At 37.4% G+C, this 16094-nt stretch overlaps 5 protein-coding genes across 5 annotated transcripts; 2 read left to right on the top strand and 3 right to left on the bottom strand.

The window, feature by feature from the left end:
- Positions 1-1110: 1110 nt before the first annotated feature.
- Positions 1111-2859, top strand: BDF20DRAFT_911796 (kinase-like domain-containing protein; the record flags this gene model as incomplete). Its single annotated transcript, XM_053083877.1, has 6 exons — positions 1111-1270; positions 1325-1435; positions 1530-1678; positions 1758-2247; positions 2315-2730; positions 2842-2859. The coding sequence occupies 6 exons, from the start codon at positions 1111-1113 to the stop codon at positions 2857-2859; spliced, it is 1344 nt and encodes a 447-aa protein (XP_052938529.1).
- A 167-nt stretch (positions 2860-3026) lies between these two features.
- BDF20DRAFT_911795 (rab-GTPase-TBC domain-containing protein) lies at positions 3027-5503 on the bottom strand (the record flags this gene model as incomplete). The annotated part of the gene is made up of 2 exons (XM_053083876.1): positions 3027-4516; positions 4591-5503. 2 exons carry the CDS (start codon positions 5501-5503, stop codon positions 3027-3029), a joined length of 2403 nt encoding a protein of 800 aa, XP_052938528.1.
- Positions 5504-5940: 437 nt separating this feature from the next.
- Positions 5941-7047, bottom strand: BDF20DRAFT_809272 (Alpha/Beta hydrolase protein; the record flags this gene model as incomplete). Its single annotated transcript, XM_053076584.1, has 4 exons — positions 5941-6438; positions 6529-6678; positions 6748-6891; positions 6973-7047. Coding segments are annotated over 4 exons (867 nt in total), but the record flags the coding sequence as incomplete, so codon positions are not given.
- Positions 7048-9482: 2435 nt separating this feature from the next.
- Positions 9483-10691, top strand: BDF20DRAFT_834215 (uncharacterized protein; the record flags this gene model as incomplete). Its single annotated transcript, XM_053078720.1, has 1 exon — positions 9483-10691. One exon carries the CDS (start codon positions 9483-9485, stop codon positions 10689-10691), a length of 1209 nt encoding a protein of 402 aa, XP_052938526.1.
- A 1377-nt stretch (positions 10692-12068) lies between these two features.
- Positions 12069-13976, bottom strand: BDF20DRAFT_807551 (alkaline-phosphatase-like protein; the record flags this gene model as incomplete). The annotated part of the gene is made up of 1 exon (XM_053076551.1): positions 12069-13976. A coding segment is annotated over one exon (1908 nt), but the record flags the coding sequence as incomplete, so codon positions are not given.
- Between the last annotated feature and the right edge of the window lie 2118 nt (positions 13977-16094).

Here is a 16094-nt window from a genome sequence, read left to right as displayed (position 1 = left end):
AGCAGTCTGTTGTGCTCTGCATAAGTAAATCAAGACTGTAGAAGCAAGCACGACTACTCTAGCCGACCAATGAAGGGTCATTGTGCCTGAAATCATTTGTGCGACCTAAAAAACACTGCATTATCAAAGACAAACGCACGAGCCATTCATTTTGCATAAGCTTGTTAACATTTATCGTCGTGTACGTCACCAATAATAGCTATCTTTGTTAAGCACACTTTTTAAACCTTCATATAAAGGTAAATCAGTAATTAAGAATAAAGATTCAGTAGCTTGTTGGATTGCTATAGCTCCATTATGAACCCTGAAAAGCATTAAACAAAAGAAAAAGAATAAAAAAAAGTCTTCATAACCTTTTGTAAAAACAGTTGACTTGTTACTTCCAGTATAACTATGCTGTCAGAAAGGGCACATGACGCAGGCTGTATCATTGAGTTATCCACCAAAAACATCCGAGCTTAGAGCTTCAAAGACTAACTTAATGAGTTCTATTTAGAAAAAAAAAGCTTTTGCACGCACTTATTTACACCGTGCGCTTAGAGTGAATTCTGCCACAATTTTTAAAGACTGAATTGTTTTCTTTTACTGAGCTCTGTAGTTATGGCAATGGCTAGTAGCAATCCCATGCATATTGTATATCTCTATAGTTGGAGAAAGAGTGATGGAAGGATTTGCAACGTTCGAAAGAAAATGAGCAACTCATACGAATGACTTGTAGAGAAGTACTCTCAAATTTAGAGTACATTTACAAATCTACACGAGGTCTAACAATATGTTATAGCTTTATTGTTTAATTGTTGTGTTTAGCAGAAGCAGCAGCAGCAGCAAGTATTTAATGGCCGCTAGTTGACGAACGGCAATCAATGCACAGTACTTTTGATAATGTTCCTTTTGCCTATCAACGATTTTACCTTGAACTATACATAAGCCAAAAGATATACGGAAAAGGAAAAGAGTGCATTTCTTTTGTGCATTTTATTATTCCCTTTTCCATTCACCTCTTACCTACCGTATAATTTGTTAAGGTTTTTCCCTTACTATATTTGTTTGTTCTCTTCCTTTCTCTTTTTTTTTTCCCTTTCTCTTTTCTCAATAGACACAGTCTATAAAATGCCCACTCATCACCGTCAACATCCTCAACAACCGCAGCACCAGACACGCACTAACGGTTCAGGCCCAGGACACTCGGTTTCCTCGTCTAATGTCGTTGGCGTTCATTATAAAGTTGGAAGAAAAATTGGTGAAGGCAGTTTTGGCGTCATCTACGAAGGTAAATTGACTCGGAAAAAAGAAAACTCGCTGCTTTTCACTCAAAATATTGTAGGTATCAACTTGATGAACAACCAACAAGTAGCTATTAAGTTCGAATCGAGAAAGTCAGATGCACCTCAATTACGAGATGAATATCGAACATACAAAATATTAGCAGGCCTAAGTAAAGTGTTCAGACAATATTACCTTTGATACACACTTGAGCAGAACTCCTTTCGTTTACTCACACAGACAGGTTTCGCTCGTTCTGAGTATAGGCGGCATTCCAGCTGCTTATTATTTTGGTCAGGAAGGATTACACAGCATATTGGTTATAGATATTTTGGGACCTAGTCTAGAAGATTTATTCGATATGTGCTCACGTAAATTTAGTATAAAAACAGTTGCTATGTTAGCAAAACAAATGGTAAGTTGTAAACAAAAAAGGGATTAGAATTGATATTTCCAACTGAAAGCCTTCTTATTTTCTCTACGAACGACCATAGATTACTCGTGTACAGTCAATTCATGAGCGTAACCTCATCTATCGAGATATCAAACCCGATAATTTCTTAATTGGCAGACCGAATGCCACGAATTCCACTACTTCTGCTATTGCATCACAACAACAGCAGTCCTCATCACCCACGAAGCATGGTGGGAATGACTATCAGCATAATAGTAACAATACCATTTACATGATAGACTTTGGCATGGCTAAACTTTACCGCGACCCAAAAACGAAACAACATATACCTTACCGTGAAAAGAAAAGTTTATCTGGTACAGCACGTTATATGAGTATCAACACGCATTTAGGCCGAGAACAATCTAGAAGAGATGATTTAGAATCCTTGGGTCATGTATTTATGTATTTCCTGCGAGGTGCTTTACCTTGGCAAGGGTTAAAGGCAGCCACCAATAAACAGAAATATGAAAAAATTGGAGAGAAAAAACAAACGACATCAATAAAGGATTTATGCGAAGGATTTCCAGGTACTTTTTTTTACACTCATGATTTAATACTTGGTTGATATGTTCTTAACTGTTTTACAAAAAATAGAGGAATTCGGTTTATATCTGCAGTATGCACGTAGACTCGACTTTGAAGAGAACCCTAACTATGGATACATGAAAGACTTATTTGATAAAGTACTGGATGACATTGGAGAGACAGACGACGGTATCTACGATTGGATGCTCTTGAACGACGGTAAGGGTTGGGAATATTCTCGTCATCATTATCAACCGCAGCACCACCCTCCCTATCACCCATACAATAACGGTAGCAATAACAACAACAGACAGCACAAGCATAACGCTGTGATGGCTTTAAACCATGCTGCTTCAAATCCATCATCGCCTAATAGCAATAGTCACAAAAACTACTATCAACAGCAGCAGAAGAGAAGATTATCCAAAAGATATAGTAGTAATGTAGGAGTCTATAAAGCTAGCCAACCTATGTTAACAGCAGATGTTCATAACAACTACAATACAATTAATTCCTCTTCACCGCTTTTACATAATCAGCAGTCATCAAAAGGTTTTTTCTCGAGATGCTTTGGTGCCTTTTGTTCATGTCTTTAGTATGTTACTCCAGTGTAGAAGTAAACGCGGGAGTATTACTTTTTTTTTTTCTTTAAAAAAAAAGCATTCATAATTATAATTTATATCATCAATTGACATCCCCAATACATAACAAATATACCTATTCCTTATAATTCATCTTATTACAATAAATGTAAATTGCACGCTCCATTCGAGTTCGTTTATCATTTTCGACTACTAGCACTACTACTTCTATGAGAGCTTACGTTACTCAGTCTCTGAGCTTCCTGCAGCTTCTGCCTCATCATTTCATACTCGCTTTCGCTTTCTGCATACTTGATCTTCATGTCAATCAGGACAGCCTCCAATTCTGCCACTTTATTTTCCAAATCCGAATTTGCTTCGACCAGATGAGCATTTTGCTTGGCAAGCTGTTCGAACTGCTGCTTGTATTTTGTATTGGCTGACGAATAGCTATTTTTCATTTTGACCATTTCTTGCTTCATTATTTTTATCTCGTGCCGCAGTTGTTGATTTTCCGCGTCTAAACTAGCTATAGCAACCTTGGACTGAATGACATGCTGAGTGACATCTTGATGGTCTCGTTCTAGCGCCTTGTAAGCTATACGAATCCGTTGAATCTGATCAGTCAATTGAACATTTTCCCGTTTGATAGCGTCTTCTATAGATTGCAATTTTGCTTCCTTAGCCGCTTCTATTTGATATTGTTTTGCGAGTTTAGCCAGTAATTTGGGTGAAATAACGAATTCGTAAGCATCCTGAACAAATTGATAAGCGCCGCTTTCTCTGTCATTACTGTAAGCATCAAAAATGCTACCAATATGTTCATTATGGTTCCTCTTATTACTGCTGTTGCTGTTGCTATTATTACTATTACTATTACTACTACCACCAGAAAGAAATTCTAGCAGAGACTCAAATTCCAAACTCAAAATAACAGATTGATTCTTCTTCATCAAGGCTAAGGCGATACTTAGCAATATAGATGGTCCTTCTACAAACAAAAGATCAAAAACACGATACACCAATTCTAAAGGACATCGATAGGCATAGAGCGTCATAAACCATTGCGAAGCATACATGCTTGGCAATACTCCTTGAGCATCCAAATGCCGATGGATTTCAGGTAAATATGTTTGAAGTAAATGGCCAAACTGATACATACGCTCATGCAGTGTTTCCATTTGCGGTGTGAAATTCCCTCGTAGCCCATACTGACTCATTAACTTGATCAATACGCAAAATGCTGCTTCATCTGGCATATGCAATAATAGAACGCCTACAACAAAATGAAGGCCTTGGCAGTAGCCTACATGGGTATCAAAAAGACTGTAAGCTTTCATAACGTTAAAGAGCATTTCTTGACCTTCCCCCTCTTTATCCTTAAAAAAGGGGATGTGAGGGAATGTACGAGACAGATCCCGACGGATCAGTTTTTCACAAGGACTGGTTTGGTTCAGAAGATGAATATATTCTTTTACAACAAGTTCATTGTCAGTCTTTGTGGTATTAACAGTGCTAGTAACACTATGGGTATCATCATTGAGATAATTGTCATCGTCTGAATTGGAAAAGATTCTCCATAATTTTCCACGTAAAGGCGGTGGGATGCCAATGGCTAGGAAGCGTCGGATTTTAGCTTGCTCCGTCCTTTTTGCTTTCTCAAAATTGCATATTAAAGATGCACAAAAGTCTTTATACATGGCAAATAAAATGAAGGTATAAGTGCATGACAAATTATACAATATGAAGTTAAGTGAGTCTCACCCCAATCAATATCATCATTGCATTCTTCTTTCAACTGTTCCAAATTTTGACATAATTCCTTCTTAAGTAGCGTTAACGTTTGCTTCTGCGTATTACCGACACTGTTACTGTTTGACGATATGCTTTTATTGCATTCCCTTCTTCTAAATTTGGACAGTAACATCTCGTAATAGCTCGTAGTGGCGGTTGCTGTCTCAGCAGTTGGTGTTGCGGATACTGCGGTATCAGTGATGGCAGTACTTGAAGGAGCAGAAGCAGTTGGCGACGGTGTTCTTACTGCCTGGTGGTCCTCTTGCGGCTTTTTATTTACTATTTGCCAATCCTCTTGCACTTTATTACCAGATTCAAAACGTGCACTGTTACTGATGACTTTATTAGGGGCTGATTCGTCAACTTTTTCGTTGAGTGAACATGTTTCAGTAGTATTCAAGTTTGTCATCTCCTCAATGTTGGTGGGCGCCATGTTATCCAAAGCGTTTCGGGCATCTAGTATTTTATACTGTTGTTGTAGTTTTTCGCTGATATTGCTAGTTTCACCATTGTTGTCACCTGTCAGATTTTTCACATTTTTTTTCATTCGATAATCATCTGTGATAGAGGAAGAGGAGGATGATAAAGTTGTATTTTTGGTACTGATAGTATTATTCTCTCCATCCTCTCCCAGTTCGTTATCTTCAATATTACAGTCGTCTTTATCTTCCAATGAAGAAACATCACTGGAATCATACTCGTGATCTGAACTGACTTGAATAATAAAGCCAAAGTGATCTTCATATTCTGGAATGTCGGGATGTAATAAAGCTTCATCTACCACATTGAGATCAAAATCGTTAAGCATTGGTCTATGGTGCTCTTGCTGTTCATTTTGTTGTTGTTGATTATATGTGTTGTTTTTCTTTTCGATATTAGTCATATTTCTCAAGATGATGTATATTGACTAGAAATTTCGTTCCCATACATGAAGGGAGCTTGTTGCAAGAAGCCTGAAAATTCAGGGATAATGATAACAAATAACAAAGAAAATTTTTGTGAGTTTCATGCCGATGATTGCTACAACAACAAAGTTTCTGCTGCATAAATGTTAGGTTTATTGGTGTAGCATGCTTTAAAACTATTGTCGAGCAAAGGAACTAAAAAGAAAAAAAAACAAATCATATGAGGTATATATAGTATCGTATATGCTAAAGACGTCTAATAATATGTAGTAGTCCAATGACCCCAAGGATCATCAGTTATTGGTTCCCCTATCACTGTTGTTTTAGTGCTAGTGCTGCTAGACCTGTCAGACGGAATGCTACTTGATGATTTACAAGTTGTAGTAGCGGATTGAGTAGATGACAAGGTAGTAGTGCTACTGATAGGATCTCTCTTATCATAATATGACCATAACCCACAATCCTGACAATCTTCTTCTTCATATACACAATTCGGTAAAGGGAACTCTTCTTTTTTCTTTAAAATATTTTCAATCACATCCTTTACACGATGTGATCGAATATCGACACGCCATCCATTGTCTTTCACTGTATCCCATACACACTTTTTACCGGTATGACACCGAGATTCCATTGCATAGCCGCCATACCAGCAACTACTGGACGGACCCGTACAAACACCAACAAAAATCGGATCGGCAGTATGCCCAAAATGCCAAAGAGCACGGTTATTATACACCCCTGAGGGTAAGTGGAGACGTGTGGAAGCAAGCTTGTCACCAGGGATTTCAAAAGTGACAGTGGGAATCCCGAAAGTTTGTCCTACCAAGCTGGCTAAGGCCCCACCTAATGAATGACCTGTGATCCATATGGTACTCTTTTTAAAGCGGTGTATTACTTCCTCAACCATGACCTGTTGATATCAATGACATCATATCAATGGATGCAATCAAAAGTCAGCCTCTTATAGAATCACTGAGTATTCAAATAATGTATAACTTACCATGGCACTGTCATAATAAAGTTCACTTTCTTGAATGTTTTTTTGTAAGCAGGAATTCTCACAAATGTAACCATTTCCTTGATAGCAATCACAAACAGGAGTCCAAGCTCTACTGATTCTTGCACAGCAGCAAGAGAATAACATATTATCCTATTAAAAAAAAAGGCCGTCAATAACTGTAAAGGTAGGATATGAAGAGCATAATACTTCAATATATACATTGATTTTGTCTTTTTCACCTGTAGGTCCACCAGTCCACAAGCCTGCACTTGTACCTTTTATACTGATAACCACTAAGGAATCGTCATCATTGGTAAAGATATGTCCACGCAGTCCATTTTCCTTCCAGCCGAAAGAATTATTCTAGCGTGAAATGGGCAAAATATGTTGTTATAGTTAGTCTTGCTCTGCACTGCCCATTTTTTCTGATAGTCTCTACTTTACCAATTTCCATGGCTCTTCAATGTCGTACCAATCGGTATCATTCAGGCTAATATCCAAGTAAGCATTATTTGTCATCATGGCTAACGTTAATACTGTTTTCCTATCCGTTACATCTGGTACAAATTCAATCGCTGATTGCATATTCATTGCTGCCTGCACATTTTGGTAGTTGTTCCGGCCATTACTCGATTGTTCTTCTACAACATTCGACCAACGAGCTAATCCCAATGCAGATCTCTTACGGCTCTCCAACAACCTTGAAATATCTGTATCCGACGGCTTATCAATGATAGCTAGATGTCCTTGTATTGACATTTCATTATCCATCTCTGCTTCAAAAATGGCAGCCTCCTCTTCCTTTACATCGTAACGTCTGAACAAGTGGGGTATAGGTGCGTTATAACTTGCTTTATGGTATATGGATTTCAATTTCAATGATTGTGATTCTTTTTTGATTCCGAAGAGCGGTTGTTGTTGTTGCTGCTGCTGTAATAGATTGTAGCAAGCAACAGCATGTACAGTAAAATAGAACAATAGCAAGTGAAAAATCAATACAGAAAACCGCATATAGATAAGCAAAAGAAAGTGAAGGGGGAGAGAGGGAAGATACCGGTAAAATTGAGATGGTCAGTGCGCATAAACCCTTTTTAAATTCAAGGAAGATCTGAAGGTACTATGTGGAGAGCCAATCATAATAAAGATCTGTGTTTCTCAGCTTATTACTGCTTAAGCTTTCCACAATCAATAGCAACTTTTCAATGTACAGTTGTAAAAAATGCAGCCGCTTCTGAATTTAGAAAAGTGTATTCACAACACGATCTCCTAATGTTTTAAAAGAGACAATTACAACTCACGTAGAAGCAGAAAGAAAGCTAGTGTTTCTAAAAGGAGGCAGCAAAGTCATCAGCTAAAGAATGCCAAGTAACTAACAACCAATTATCTCAAAATTTCAGACTGTTCTCTCGTTATACTTCATGTCCATCATCATATACTATATTATGTTTCTGATTACGTTAACTTTCTTTCGCTCAATGATTATCAAAAACATTGTTTCATTTCCGCTTGAATTATTTAGAATCAGATTCTTAGCGTCTCCATGTTAATCCTATGGTGTGTTCTCAACTATTAAGAATTGAAATGTCAACAAATGTTCTTTTACCTGAAGCTATGTTTCATAGGTAAATCAATGTGAGGCACATGTGGAATGTTCAATAGAAAGAAATAAAAAATGAGACCCCTAAACAACCTTGGTTGAATAACAAGTTCATTGTTTGTTAGGCCATTTTCGGTTCCACATCATATTAACATACTGTAATTCGAAGCGCCATACATAGAATGTGATTTGGAGACGAGAAAAAAGACTTCATAATCACAATAAATCATACTTTGACTGTAATGAAGTTGATGGACCCGCATCAGCGGAGGAATATGAACCTATCAATTAGGGAAACGATACAATATTGTGGTTTCAATATATGAATAAGACGGGTTCTTGCTAAAATACAAACATAGATTACCTCATATCCTCTTACAGCATTATTAGAGAACCATATGCTTGAAACTTTCGAACGAGTAAGACAGATTCTTAGCTTGTGCACGACTAACCCCTCAATAAAGGCGTATCACAAGAAATGATTTTTAATGAATAAGGATCATTCACTTTTAACACGTTATTTTTTGTTGTGTTTTCTATACATTCATATCGTCTTCATAATAATGACTGATCAGTAAAAAAAAAAACTATTGACATTCAAACAGATTCTAATTAAGTGCACAATTAATAAGAACCATGAAGTTGTATGTGCTACTAAGCTACTGGTCAGCTTTTTTACGATAAATTGCGCTTGTAAATAATACTTTTTATTCCCTTAAAGTCTCGTATTTGATCGATGTAGATGCTAATTGGGTTCACTTTGAAAACACTTTAAATTGCTGGTTTCATTGATATTCATCCAAATGGATGCTTTTGATGAAAATTTTTTGGAGCATTGTTTGGGAAAAAGAACAAACAAAAGTCTATTCTGCCATTGCGTTCTGCTTAATTGTTACTGTGAAAGTTTTGGCTTTGATTCAACTTGAAACAATCGACGTCTGTGAGCCAATTTTTCAAGCACAAAGGCAAAAAAGTGAACGGCATCCGAAGGACATGCCAATTATGTGGGCATCTTGCTGTCGAGCATGAGCACTTGCTGTGTCTCTTTAAGTATATATCTAACAAAATGATCAGTTTTCTTTATTTGTCTGGGAAGCTCTACAGAATAATCATATAACTACCTCTGGGAGTATTAGGAAGAATTAAGTCCATGCAGTTTTAGACTTTATTGTTTATTAGCTTTGATACATTGGGTACGTTGGAAAAAGAAATTTATATTTCCTAAAGTTTAATCCTAAAGACAAACGTAGACCTTTGCTATAAACAAAATGCTATCGAAGTACTATAAAAAGGCACCAGTTTTTTCCGGAGACTATTTTCTTCTTTCCTTATATTATTCTGCTTTTTTGTTGCAACTATGTCTAATTTTCCTTACGACCCTGCCGAATTTCGCTCTTGGGATGCTGACTTTGTGAATCTTTTGAACCATTGCCAACAGAATGGTACAAATTCTACCGCTTCCCCCCTACTTACCGCTGCTCGTTTAAGTACACCTACAGTTGGTGAAATTGACCGTACGATGTATAGTCAATTACATTACGATCCTGCTGAACTATGTACGCCCTCAGTTGTCGCGGCTTATGTCAGTACACCCACTATTACGCCTTCCTTAACAGCTTCAACTAGTACGCTATCCTCCACTGCTAGCTATTCTAATGACTTGAGTAATAGCCACTCACCCTACAATTTATTGCCTCAATATATTGATCCTCAACAATTAAAGAATCTCACTCCACCACGGCAAGAATATCAGCAACAAATGATGCCTCAATTTGTCAGCCATTTGGGATTCGTAGAACAACAGCAACAACAGAACCATCAAGATTATCAACATCAGATGGTATCTCGAATGCTTGATCGTGTCGAATATTTTCAACAGCAACAACAGCAAGAGTACGAGCAACATGCTGTTCCCCAAATGTCCACTCCTGCAGGGCATTCACAACTTAAACGGCTGGAATACCAGCAACAAGTAACGTCTCAATTTTTATTCCCTGCGGGAGATATACAACGTCAGCAACCACAAGAGTTTCAGCAACAACTGACCGATCCTGTGGAAGTTCTGCAACAGCTTCAGCAAATGCATCAACATCAACAACATCAACAGCAACAGCAGCAGCAGCAGCAGCAGCAGCAGCAGCAGACCTCTGTTATTTATAGCTCATCATCAAATTACCAAGCGCAAGTCTCCTCTTCTTTTAATAATGTTGTTACGAATCCTGTTTATCATCCTGCTCCTCACCCTGCTCCTTCGACAAGTGCGAGCTCTTCTTCGACTGCTAGCAATGATAATGGTCAGCAAGTCTATGTTCGTAAGGCTTGTGTCTCTTGTAAGGCTTCGCATGTAGCTTGTGATGTTGCACGCCCCTGCTCAAGATGTACTCGATTGAAAAAGGGAGAAACATGCGTTGACGCTGTCCGCAAAAAACGTGGTCGGCCAAGTAAGAAAAAGGACAATGATAATGCCAAAGTTGAATCAAGCAGTAAAGATCATGCGCATCCCCCAGCTGGTCCATCGCCGCCTAACTTTGGTCAAGGGATTTACTTCCCTGTTCAAGGATTTTAATATTATTCTTTCAACTTTTTAAACAAAATCGTTGATCGATTAAAACACATGTTGCTTAACTCTAATTCTTTAATCTTATTAGTTAGTATCTCATTAGTTTTTTCCCCTTTTCTGCTCTTTTTAATTTCCATCAATAAAGGCTTTTAATTTCTGCGATCCTAGTGTAGCGATGCAGAAAAGTACCTCTGAACGGTTATTCATTCTTTCCTCCAAATTAAATATTGAGAATATTAATTCAAAACGTGAAATGTTTTATTTGTTTGCTTCGGAAATTGTTAGATGACATTAGATATTCTTCATTGCATAGTGTATAACTATCCTTGCTAAAAAAATAACCTTTATTTGTGAGTAGGTATGTCTATTTTCAATAATCAATATTTATTTCAAAAATAAAATTGACTTATTTGTGTATATATAAACAATTGATTCACAAATACTTTAATTTAGCTTAAACATTGATCAATGTAGCAATTCTCGAATAACGATAGCTGCGATATAGGAACATACTTCGATTATTACCTGCAATAAGAACCGAGGAGCAAAGATCTTCCATGTCATTAAATGGCGTCTTAATACGAAAATAAAAATGGCGCACAGTGATGTCGAAATTGTATGCAAAGAAGGTAATAGATACAAAGTATGATGGACATCATTAGTATCAAATTGAATTTCGTCTGTCGCTAGTTGCTTGTAATCTGAAGATACTTTCTTCTCCGCATTGACATCGTCTTTTTGTCTTTCTTGTAATAGTAACGCATGAGATAGAATAACAAGCCAACCTAACCAACTTAGTATGTAACCTGTTATTGTTGAAAGAGCCACTAAAATCATACCACCATAATAATTCATATCATCAAAGCCTACAAAAGCTGCTTTCCAAGGAAGAGATGTAAACGTAGCCTGGTGACCCGTAACGTAATACAAATGATGACCAAGGAAATGAAGAAGTGTCAGGCGAATAAGTAAAGTAGAGTGGGAGGCCTTTTCACTCAAGATTCGAATCAAGAAAGGGGAGCTTAAGACAATCAAAGCACCAATAGGACGTTGTATAATAGCAAGTAACGTAGTCCAATATAAGTATAGTGTCCAACTCCAATGAAGTTGCTTCTCTCTATTGACACTGGGCGCCGTTACCCATTGTATGATAACGATGATAGTGCCTAGGATAACCAGACCATAAACTAGACGCGGAATATAGACATCCATGTATTTCTGTACATTTGCTGTAATATCAACTGCATTTTCTGTAATTGATGCCGCTGAAGTGGAATCAAATGATTTTTGTGCAATTTCGTAGATAAACCTAAGCACCACCAGTAAGCTTGAAATTTGGTATATTCCGGTATAAAACAGACCTTTCAAACGATACAGAAAGCCAGAGAAGTAGACAATAAGCGTGTACATAACAGCGACGTAAGCAATCGTAAAATATCCAGTAGTATCAAAACCAAATTCCAGCATTCCGCTATGGACATAATCGCAATATGGAAATTGTTCTTCACGGCACTGGCCTGTGACGTTTGATATACGAATCAAAGCCATGAACAAGAGTGGGAAGCCAAACGAAGTAACTATGGCCTTGATGGAAACTGAATGAAGAGATTTAAGGTTTCGAATAGCCCAAACAACAGCCAATGTATTCAAAATATAAAGCGTTCCACGATCTTCCCAAACGACATAACTATTAGAACCCAAAGTAAACGATTGAATGGTAGCAGCTATGACAATAGTCTGCCTGTCGTTTAAATTCCACCAAGATGAAGGGATGGAGTTGTTGCTGCGTGAAATACTGTCGAATGTCTTTCCTTGCTTTTTACTCAAAGAAAGAACAAGAATACTGGCAGTTAGGGCTAAGGCGACACCAGTTCCAAGCCAATCAATAAATCCCATTTTTTCAAACCAATTTCGGGCAAGGAAATATTGTCCAAGAATTTGATAGCGAACATATGTGAAAATAGAAGTACCTAATAAAGAGAGAATACAAATCACAAATACACTGTTCGAGATAGTAATGGTGGAAATGGTAGTAGACGTGGTTTTTCTCAGTTGTTGTCGCTGTTGCTGTGGTTGCGATGATGCAATCGATAAAGTAGCAGCGGCTCCTAAACTCAATAAGATAATTCCAAGAATCATGCAGCCTGTGTCGAACTGAGCCCAAATGGCTTCACAGTACTTGATGGTACTGATTAAAAAAGCATCATAAGCCAATATCACTTGTTCAAGTTGCTCAATGTATTGTTGGATTTGAGAGTTACTTTTGCTGTTTTTGTTTTCATTTGATAATGATTCTGTGAAGAGTCTTTGTTGCAGTAAATTTGTCAAAATTGTCTCGGCGTCATATAGATGTTGTACAATTGGTGCTAATTTATCGGACGAAAAGTCTAGTTGATGTGTCTGGTTTTGATAATTTTCAAGGTAAACATGCACTTGTAAGGAGTTTTTGCGGAATTCTTCCACCATATGCCATAATGTATACAGCTGTTTGTTGATGGGGGAGTATTCTTCTGCTTGCAGATTGGGGACTAATAGATTAGGTATGATGGCGCCTAAATTGCCGAAAGGTATAGGAGTGTTTAAGAGATAAGCTAAAGTGGGGACAAGATGAATTTGAGCCACTATAGGGTAAGATTTAGGGTTATAATGAAGTCGTTGAGCAATACCATCCAGGTCATAGCCCAAAAGCGCAGCCCTAGCATTATGAATTCTTTCATAAAGGGATTGGAAATATGGCTCCTGCAAAGTTAGCGGTCTTCCAGAATATAAAAATAAGGTGCTCATGAGCTCTTCTACGCTTTCACCACCATGATCACCGTCAACAGACATACCATGATCACCCATGATTAAGAGCAAAGTATCGTTATCAACTTGCTGCAATAAACGCTCAATGACACTATTCATTTGAGTCAGTTTTCGCGCCATATTGGGGTCAGAAGGACCATAAGTGTGCCCACAATGGTCAACACCTAAAAAGTGAGCAATTGCTATTTCCCATTCGTCTTTTTTAACACGATTCTCCATAAGCGGCCATAATTCTTTCTCAATAGCGTTATCAACAGAGTCAAGATCAAGCATTTTAAAACTATCACTTTCAAAGGTACGATTTGGCTGAAAGCTTTCAGGAAACAAATGAACCCAAGTATCATCACCCATAAAATAAATATGTTCATATTGAGCTTGTATATGCCGCAAAAGATGGTCCTCACCAACCGCAGAGGAAGCAAAGTTGGCACCCGCATCGATGAAAGTGGGCAAAGAACCAGTCATTAAGCCTTTGATACGTTGCATCGTGGTAGTAGGAGGGTCAGCACGGAACTGAAATAAGAGAGAGGAATGAGGCTGTGATTGTTGAAGTTGGCTTATGACAGGTAGGTGATTTAGAAAGTACTCATTAGAAGTTTCTGTGAAGTTGATAGCAAAATCAAAACGGAGAGCGTCAATAAGTATTATGATAGCTCTTTTAAATGGTTTTTGCGAACTTGTAGTAGGTGGAAGAGTGAGTGGCAGTGATGATTTAGGGAGATGTTGCGAATGTTGATGTAGAGGGAAACGTTCCCAAGCAGGATAAAGACGACCTTTTAAACTGAATGTTTGGCGTGTAAGAAGGAAGCCTTTCAGAAAGATATAGAGCCCAAATAATTGTATGGCAAACAGTAATATAATCGTTTGTCCAGATAGCCGCATAAGGAGAGTAAAGGGATTAACGAAAGTATGGATAGTTGTTCCTGGCTTGCTGATTCAGCAAATGAAATAAGGTGCCGCTCCAAAAGTTCATTCAATAACTCAAAAGGTAAAGAGCCGATGTTTACGTTTAAGAAGCGGAAGCAAGAACGGATAAGAAGCAGTCCAAAGATGGCTAACTTTACAGGTACAAGCAAATGCCTTCAACTGACTTGTAGATGTGAAAGTTGACCATTAGCTCACAAAGATCGACTACATCCTTCTCTTCCATGATCAAGTCTTTATCGAAATTGCGTCAGTTATGGCTCTACTTTGTCTAACGAATCAATTTCATGCATACTTGAAATAGAATGAATCGATAGATAAAGGTACATGGACCTTGACATTATTTATCGTAACATGACATAGCCTTTGGCAAGAATGAGACATTTTATCACGCTTGTATATTATTAGAAAAAAGACTCTATAGAAAAGCGAGCAAATAAGGAAAGCATATATTTTAGATATCAAGGGAAAGGAACGTTTTTATATTATTGAGTGGGCAAAGAAACGCTTCAAGCATTTATGATTAAGTGAGGATTACAACTGTTTCTCTAAGACCTTTTTTTTTTGGTTTTTCGCCGCAGCATTTTGCCAAAAGATGTACTATTCAAGGACAAGGTAATATGAATTATTTCTGTAGTATAGTGCCAAGCCCATCTCAATAATTTGTTATTATGTTTTCTCACATTTCGAAGTACAACCTCGTAGTTCAAGAATAACATGAGGAAACGGGGCTCTACGTTATCCAACGCTTTCTTATAACTTAGTTGTTGATTTACCGCATGTTTATCATTATAAAACCACAAATTGTCAGCTTTCTTTTCCTCATATTACTATTATTAGCAGAAGATATATATTTCCACTAGCCAAGAATAGTGTTCGTTTTATTTAACGTAAAATTTACCTTCAGGTAACGATTTTTGTGAAAATGCGACACTATAATTTCTTTTCTTGCGACATCGTTTTGACAAAAGGTGTATCTGCAGTGTACATCATAAAAGGATCAAGTGCAGACGCTTAGCCTATAACTTGACGACCATTTTCTAGTCTTGCAAGCACTACATAATGATTGTGCAGAATTTTTTCAACGAAAATGGCGATTCTATCGCGCAATGTGTTTCTCAAAGTCGTTTTATGCGAGGCATACTGCTTTCAGTTTCAAGGTAATCACAATAAACTATACACATAAGCAACTTCAAAACTTCCGATGCGCAAATATTTTTTCACTTTTCCTTGACAGAAATCTCACATACAGCGCAATATGGTACTTGTAGAGTAGCAGCTCTGAGCAATAGAGCTGTTCAGTTACTCAATTAATCTGCCGAGTAAGCAGACATTACTATTGAGAACAGTAGAATGTATATACAGAAGTGTAAACAAGGGTAAATACACTAACACGGTTTTTTCATTTCTCACTCACTATCAAAAAATAAGAGTCTTCATCAACTTTAAAAAATTAAAGTACACATAAATTATGCCTATCATACATAGTAGCTGATTTCAAATAGACAAAATTCTTCGATAAAGGATATTATTACCATCAGTAAGAAAAAAATGTAAAAATTACTGATATTATTTTGCTAAAAACTACAGACTATTCCGTTGAATCATTGAATAAAGGAACTCATATATACTGTTCCAGATCAAAAAGTTCCAACCAGCTCTACGGTCTGAAGTCGGTTG

The sequence above is a fragment of the Mycotypha africana genome, assembly GCF_025528875.1.
Source record: "Mycotypha africana strain NRRL 2978 chromosome Unknown BDF20scaffold_3, whole genome shotgun sequence".
Classification (NCBI taxonomy): Eukaryota; Fungi; Mucoromycota; class Mucoromycetes; order Mucorales; family Mycotyphaceae; genus Mycotypha; species Mycotypha africana.
Note: the sequence above shows the minus strand (reverse complement) of the source record. Positions and strands in the feature narration are given on the sequence as shown.